The 8,544-nt window shown below is 39.1% G+C and overlaps 2 protein-coding genes across 2 annotated transcripts; both read right to left on the bottom strand.

Moving 5' to 3' along the window:
- Window positions 1-3,167: 3,167 nt before the first annotated feature.
- Window positions 3,168-4,919, bottom strand: snrpd2 (small nuclear ribonucleoprotein D2 polypeptide). The gene is made up of 3 exons (XM_086035649.1): window positions 4,752-4,919; window positions 3,636-3,815; window positions 3,168-3,544 (listed from the first exon to the last, which is right to left on the bottom strand). Coding segments are annotated over exons 1-3 (357 nt in total). The 5' UTR covers window positions 4,754-4,919; the 3' UTR covers window positions 3,168-3,369.
- Window positions 4,920-6,967: 2,048 nt separating this feature from the next.
- On the bottom strand, window positions 6,968-8,412 carry foxg1c (forkhead box G1c). Its single transcript, XM_086036099.1, has one exon. The coding sequence runs from the start codon at window positions 8,351-8,353 to the stop codon at window positions 7,391-7,393; it is 963 nt and encodes a 320-aa protein (XP_085892225.1). The 5' UTR covers window positions 8,354-8,412; the 3' UTR covers window positions 6,968-7,390.
- Window positions 8,413-8,544: the final 132 nt, after the last annotated feature.

Raw genomic sequence — 8,544 nt, 5'->3', positions numbered from 1 at the left:
TTTTAAAAGGGTTTGGTGTTAGTGCAATATTCTTTGCATGGAAAACAAAGCCGGTGCTTTCACTTAAAGTGGCATTCCTTGGAAGCCACCGAGGCAGTGTGTTAACCAAAAAGAATATCTTGTGCAACCTTAAACCAGTAGTCAACTAACAACGGGAAGAGAAGACATCTACAAAATTATTACTGTTGCTAAGTTTGCAAAAAAGATCATCAACAGACGTCATTTGGAGCAGAAATGTCCTTAATAGCACAATGCAAACGAAAGCAATGTCATTATGTTGACAATGTGAGGAAAAAGTACTTCAATTCTTCTCATGGTCTGATTTCAACACTGAGATACAGAACACTCTAAAAGCATTCCTTCTTTCTAATGGGGACAGAAGTGGAAGTTGGGATGAGAAAAGAATGCATTACCACTACTTGGCATGCGTAAACATCCACAACAAACCCAAATATGCTTTGAGTTCCACTACACACACTGCTCTGACCAAATGTTCGAAGGCTATTCTTGAGCCCTGCACCTCCTGTTAACCCTGCTGTCCACCAAAGCTGTCAAATAAAGTCAATTTTCTTTCCCATCAGTGAGTGTGCAGTTTTGCAGATGACAGATCCTGTGGGAGCATGTGCTGAACATGTGCTGGAACATGTTGCCCAATTTGGTTGAGTTCCCAGCTAGCACAGTAGCTCTTAAAACTGTGAAAGAAAGTCATGCCATAATTGCAGGTTTCTCGAAGTACCGCAACTTTATTTCCAGAGCTTGACGTCAGTCGGTCACTCTCCTCAACAACTGGCCGTCTGACAGACGCTATGTAATGGAAATTAAAACAAAGACATTTGAGCAGGCCAAGGAGCACGTAGAGATTGTTGTGAATGTTTGGAAACATAACAGCTCTGAACTTGTTTAAGTATGCAAGTAGACAACAAATGAAGACCACTGAACATTCCATTCAACTCAAAGTCAGCAACATTAATAATAAGAGATTGTGAAATAGTATTTGACAAATATCATAGCATGCTTTCCCCCACCACCATCTTGTACAATGTGATGATAACCACCGACATGGCCAGACTGGAAAATATGTACTCCGCTGGCAATGTGACAGACTGAAATCTTCCATTTCTTTTTGACTATATGGGTAAAACTCTGATTGAATGATTCAAACGCATTATTCAAACTTTTAGATGACCAGAACCATCTCCTTACCAAAAGTATCAATCTTTCCATCCAGAGTCGAGATTTGAATCCTGAACTTTGGGACTGTGAGGCAGACATGCTAACCCAAATACTGTACCACCATGCTGCCAAAATAACAATCCAATACAGTACTTGTAATGTACTGCATAAGTAAAGGTCAATGTTTTTGTACACAGATCACCTTTAATTGGCCTCATAAAGCATACAATTAGGTCGACATTGACGTCTTTTTTCTAAACGTAAAGTTTTCCATGATTTGACAATTGTTTATCACTATAGTAAAAAAAAAAAAAAAAACGGGGGGTCTGAATTTGACATTTTCCATTTTTATTCGTAACTCCACACTGTGTACTACCTCGAGTTTCCACTAGATGTCGTTATCATACAACGATCGTGACTGCGCTGTTTGTATCTGGTAAAAGCACCCACCAAAAAAAGTGACCTCAATATGTCAACTGAGCTACGGACATTTCTGTTATTTTACTAAAAGAAATCCACTGATTTGACCACTGACCTCTGCTCCTTTTCCATCCTCAATCGGATTTAACTTTAAAACAACAAGTACAATAACATGGACATGCATGTTTGAGTGATACTATTCACAATGAAAGCAATCATGACATAGACAAAGTGTGAGTATAAAGTAAAGTAAGTCTTAATAAATTGTTACAGACTTGCTATGCATTACTATTCAGAAGTCTTTTAATTGACTTTTTTCAAATACTGTTTAGGTTGAACACTGAATTTACAACCTTTTCTAAAATTCTACATCTAAGAGGAGAAAAAAAATTAACTTAAATAGTTCCTTAAACACAGTACAGTAGTGTGCAGTCCACTCGCTTCTGTTTGTAAACAGACCTACATGCATGTGTGTTTGCTGTTCATGCCTTTCATCCTCACGGAAAAGTGAGTATTTGTATGTTTACACATCCTCTCCTCTTCCTCCTGGTGGCACCTACACTTAGGCCATGGTTCTGCTTGAAAACAATTTGAGGTGGCGGCTCAGGTTGCTGCGACCATCAATGCCCTGGTGGGATCTCACATTGCTCGGGCATTGATGCCTGACTGATTGCTATCATAATCACACTTCCCCCTCCTTCTTATCGCATACCTACTGAATAAAACATCTGCCTTCCTGCTCAGGGACGCTCACTACCCCAAATCTGAGGGAGGGAAACAAAACAGACTTTTGAAGAGACCTTGAGAAATGCCAAACATGAGAATCAATTACTACTCTGGGCATTGATCAAAATGTTCATCCAACCATCACAAACTATGGTTACAGTATGTTCCTTGATTTAATTAGGTATCATTTTCCAAATTCCTTCTACATTACTACATGTGCAGTAATTCAGTAATGTTCTATTTTTGTGAAATCCTCTATAAAAAGTCATTAATTTCACATCACTTGGCTTGGTGCAAACAGTGACAGCAAAATCATGTAAACTGTCATAGTTCAGAAACTAAAAAATGTATAACATTGCGGCTGTCGTATTGTGATGTAGAACTGCAAAGCATCATATAACAATTTCCTAACTTTGTTAGAAATTTGTTGAAAACAGTGCAGTTCTACATCATGCAGTAAGTGTGGTTCAATGTGGTCACTCATTGCAGTGGTTTTTCCAGATTCAGAAAATGTCACCACCCCTATATTGGCCAAGAGGCAACAGATGAAGGGTGTAAAGAGACAGTCAGCACATCTGGTTTCATAAATAATGCAGAAAGTCTTTAAATGGCAGTTTGTCATGTATTGAGCGTTACCCACTGAAATCAAGCCTGACACATAAGATTCCATCCGGGGAGAGGGAAATGGCGACTGCGGGAGGAGGGTGATTGCTCTCTTTGATATATAAAGTGATGTATTTTGCTATTTAAACATTGAAGTAGCAGTCCTAAGGGTAAAAAAAAATGAATATATGCTTTAGAATTTAAAAAGGGATTATACAAGAAAAAAATCCTTGCACAGTTGGAGCTATGATGACCATCTTTTTTATTATTAAAATGCAAAATACAGAAGCCTTCTGCAAACAAATCAAAGACCTATTTTCCTCGGACACCGTGTCTTACAAGTAGGAAACAAAAAGCAAAAATAAAAAATAAAAAACAAAACTGTTTCTATTGAAAGAAAAGGGGCAAAGACAGATCCAGGGGATAATCCACCAGAAACCATTAAGTTCATTTTCCTGTGATGAGTGGATTTCTCAGCACAACAATAACAGAGTCACCTCTGAGAAACATTTTAGAGATGTAGCGATCCTTATTCACTGGTTTAGACTTCTTCTTTCCTTTGCCACTCTTGGGAACTTCAGTCCACATCTCCTTTACATTCTCCAAGACCATGTTGCAATGCCTGAAACATAAACCGGAAAACAAGGATTAAATCTGACATATAAAATTAATTCTACTCCACAAAAAGACACATGCCACAGTTTGCTAAGTACCTGTCAAAAGCTTTGACTCTCCCAAGCAACTTTTTGTTGTTGCGACAGTTAATGAGGACTTGTGTGTTGTTCTTCACTGACTGGGTGAGCACAGACAGGGGGCCTGTGTTGAATTCCTCCTCTTCACGTTTCTGGAGCTCTTCTGGGGTCATTTCTGACTTGGGCTTGGTTAACAAACTCCTACAATAAATAAATTAATTTATAAATAAATACATTAAATACAATACCATTTTAGTTTTATAGCAACAGATGCAGCTGTAACAAAGCACTTTACATAAAATAAAAATAATTCAACAATAGACACTCTGAAAACAGTCAATTAAAAAATATCCCTGATACTAATACTGTAATAGATACCAGAAAACAATGGAATAGCATCAGTTTCAAGTTGGGTCGAAAGCCAAAGAATAAAAAAATGTACACTTTCATAGAAATAAAATCTCTCTCGTTTTTGATTACGATAATGTATTTTAATGCTGGTCAAGATGGGGAAGGTGAACCCTTACTTGGAGGGCAAATAATTTTTGGAGGTGGTACTTGATGTATAATATTTGGAGGTGGTATTTGGTGTAAAATCTTCGAGAAACGTTAAGGCGTAGGAACATTAGCGGACTGGCGATGGAGACAAACAGCAGGAAATGAAATGTGGCTATCCCATTATTACAGGTGTAATAATAAACACAACATATAATAAAAAATCAAGCCATTTGCAATTCCTAAAACACGTAACGTTGTGATGAATGCACTCACTACAAAGTCAAAATGTTCGCATAAACGACTACCGTGCTAATAGTAGCATTAGCATTCGATATTAGCTTATGAAGCAAGAAGCGCGTTTTATTGCTTTGGACCTTGAAGGTACTAGGTTATAAGAGCTAGTGATTTTAGTAACATAGCAGATGTAGCTAAAGAGTTATAAATTATAACTAGAAGTGAACGGCAAACAAAGGGGCACATTAGCTTCAGCTAACTGGCCTTGGCTAATCGATAGCATTGCTAACATTTACGACCATCACTACAATTACAATGTTATCGCTGTTCGAATATACACTCTGCAAGAGTAGTCATCACCCCGTCGCCTCTGTGTTTTGTGTTTTTATAGTGCAAAATACTCACATGATTGCCAATGAATGATTCTGCCAAATTGCAATCCTCACGTTCTGACTCCCTCCGTAAGTGCAACGATAGCTACTCGCGTGGGGTCAAAACTACTTCCGGGTGTACCGCGCCTGAAATTTACCAAATTTCCGGGTTGTTTGAAGACGTCACATTTCAAAATGTATTCTTGACTGCTAACCTTTTTTTTTTTACAGCTATCTTACTCAATACCAAATTTGAGCCCTTTTTTCCCTTCATTTTCCTCTCCGTACTAATGTGCTGTATCTATATTTGCTAAACAGGTTTTGCTGGATGATAGGGTAGTTTCAGACCAAAAGGATTTAATTATATATATATTTTTAGTTTATTATTATTTTCTAATCAAGTGATTCCCAACCTTGGCACATACTGTATGTTGTGAGGGATCGTTCCATGGGAAATTATCCAGTTCAATTTCATTGGTCTTGAAATTATTACTGTACTACAAATAATATATCTTTGTTCATCTATCTATGCCAGCAAAGTACTGTAGATGAGTTGAGTTATAGTGACTAGTAGACACATCAACTGCTGTCCACTAGATGGTGGAAGGTACAGTTGACCTGTGTATCACCTGTTGCCATTCAATAATATTCTATGTGCCTTGACTCAATAAAGGTTGGAAAGCACTGTTCTAGTCTATCATTTGCATAGACTAACACAGTAATGTATGTGGTTACATACATTAAGCACCCATTACGGTGATGGGCAAACATCACGTTCATAACCTTGAAATTTCACATGTTGGTAAGACAAGGATTTTCTGTACTACGGGCAAACGTGTTAAGTGTGTAAACATGTAATATTGCACCAGTTTGTGGTTTTGGTGTTAGTAGAAGAAATAATCCAATATGCTGAAGAATAAATTGGATAAAACTGATCCATCCGTCCATTTTTTTTTAAAATCAGGCTTGCCATAATGGTTGTGGCCTAGAGTGCTGGAGCCTATACCAGTTGACTTGGGTGAGACATGGGGTAGGTTATATCCGGGACCTAGCCAATCGCAGAGCACATACTGTATACATAAATGACTCGGAGTTGGTACCTGCCTGGAGAAAAGTATAACCCAAACTCCACACAGGAGGGTCTGTGGCTGAGCTGATATTCGAACCAGTGATCTTTGACTTCAAGGCAGAAATGCAAACAATTATGCTTAAGATATCTTAAATCCATGTCAATGCAGCTACACAGGTACTCTTTCAGTTAAGTACTGCACAAAGAGCAGTCAAAGTGATACTAAAGCCCTAAACAGATTGGTCTTTGTTTTTCTTCTTAGACACATCAAGCACAGAGGAAAAAGTGTGTGTGAGTGACTGATGAGACAGAGAGATTGGGGATGTCGACTACATTACATACAAAGCATGTAATGAGACATGAAGAGATTGGTTTTCTGGTAAGAGACAGCCAGACGCCTGAGTGTGTGCACTCCATTCACCTTACCATCAAAAGGTGGCAGATTGAGACCACTTTGTGTGGATAACAACTGTTTGTGTGCTGCTGAGTGTGGGAGTTTGATTTAGATCAACTGTGGATTCTCAGCAGCCCCCCCAAAAGTAGCTCAGTGCGCTTTATTCTAATATAGTCATCCGAATGTCTTCTGATTCTTCAACTATATAAGTTAGCTTAACGAATTAGCCTATGAGAAGAATCCAAAACCGTAAAAAACATAGTGAATAACAACTTGGCCACATAAAATACTCTTTTGTATAAATGCACTTTATTCAGACTGATATGACTGTTCACTATTATGTAAGGAGTGTCTCATGCAGGTCATGATAACACTTTTCGTCCACTTAAATAATTTGTTTCGGGCATCATGCTAATAAATATATCTAGTATGGGTAGTACAAATATTGATGAATATGCAAAACCATAATGTAATAAAAAAACATTGTTACTTCATCCTTATTTAACAGACTTAATGAAAAATACATGGCATATTTAGGCAAAAGAAAAATAATGTGCTTTGCTATAATATACCCATTTAAATTCCTCATATATTATAGCATTTTAAACTTGCATGAAACATTCAAATTGTATTGTAAAATTGAAAAAGAAATTTCGCCAAAACAGCTGTAAAAACAAAACTATACAATAAGTATTATTAATCATTTTATTTGAGTTGAACTAATTCTGTAATACAGAACTACAATTTATCCATTTCATTTCAAGTTTTTTTCCCTAACATGGTGCTTTACATATTACTTATTGACTTATTTCTTTGCATCTCAATGACGTACATTCATGCAGTTTTCATGTACGTGGAAAAAAGGTAAATATGAAAACTTTTCAGCTGTTTTAACTTCTTCCTGCTGTCTAAACATATATACAAATGGCATATAATTAGTCTAAAAATAAATTTAACTGTGAATCCCAACAATTTTAGCATTGTTAATCAAACATTTCATCTACTTGAAACAATTGTAGGCATTAAAAACAATCTATATACAGTTAAGTTAAAACATTTTTCTAGCATAAAAACACATATCGGCTATGTATTCGAGGGGCACAACAAATCTATTAAAATATTATTGAACAAATGTTTGTTATTATAAACTGCAGGGGCTTCACTAACTAACAGTTCTACTGAGGGTTTTACAACTGTATGTGGGACTGGATCAAACACAGGTTCTTCCCAGGTCCGAGTGACTGCTACTTGGTAGAAATGGTCCGTGGGAAGTCTTGTTGGTTGACTTTGAGTCACAACACGGCATTTTGTTTGAATAGAGCAAATTGGCTTGCCTTGAGATCATAGAACATTGGCCCCGCAGAGAACAGGTGCACGTCGGGATGGGTGTAGAGAAGGAGTCGATGCCAAATTCTCCTCGCCAAGTGTTTTGCGCGTAGCTGAGTCCAATATAAGACGTCTCCTGGTGCGCTTGCACAAAGCTGCTCGTACCGGAACCACCTGGGCTCGCACAGATGGGTCGTGATGTGTGCACAAGCGGCGTGGATACGCGAGGGTGCGCGTTTGCCTGGTGCTCTGCTTCCAAGTGTTGGGTGCGCACCGGTGTTGGCAGAGGCATAAAGTGTCCTACCGGCCAGTAAAAGGAGCTGGTGGACATCACGCGAACCGCAGCTCCCTTGGATGCAAAGGAGGTACCAGTTGGAGTACCAAGTGTGGTCCTGCGCCGTAGCTTCCCCGAGGTGCTCCCGATGAAGATGTCCTCGCTGCACGAGTCCAGCACCCAGTAGCTGCCTTTACCCGGATCGTCGTAATGTCGCGGCACTTTGACGAAACACTTGTTTAGACTCAAGTTGTGCCGTATTGAGTTTTGCCATCCACGTCTGTTGTGTCTGTAGAAGGGAAAGTTGTGCATAATGAACTCATAGATGCCGCTCAGGGTGAGGCGTCGTTCCGGACTTTGGCGGATGGCCATCATGATGAGAGCGTTGTAACTAAAGGGAGGTTTGTCTGCTCTAACGCCGCCTATCTGGTCTTTATCATTCCTCACTTGTTTAGAATCAACCAGTGCGCCCCGGTCCTGATGACTGGATGTCTCCTGGTTCTTCCACAACAGGCTACTGATGCTGAACGAAGACTTGTGGCAGAAACCGTGCGAAGTCTTGGAGGTGTCCATGTTTGGGATGAGAAAATAAATAACAGCGTGGTTGTGGTTGCAAGCAGACGTGTGGTGAGGACAGAGTCTTGATCCAAAGTGGCTCGGGAGGAGCCCAAGGGAACCTCTTTTGGGGAAAGCAGCATTCAGCAACAAACGCGCATGATCAGTGACCGCACACTTGTTGCCAACTGTTTAACTCACCACCCAGC

This window comes from Filicampus tigris, chromosome 7 (assembly GCF_054856515.1).
Source record: "Filicampus tigris isolate MCC_2025a chromosome 7, RoL_Ftig_1.0, whole genome shotgun sequence".
Taxonomy (NCBI): Eukaryota; Metazoa; Chordata; class Actinopteri; order Syngnathiformes; family Syngnathidae; genus Filicampus; species Filicampus tigris.
Note: the sequence above shows the minus strand (reverse complement) of the source record. Positions and strands in the feature narration are given on the sequence as shown.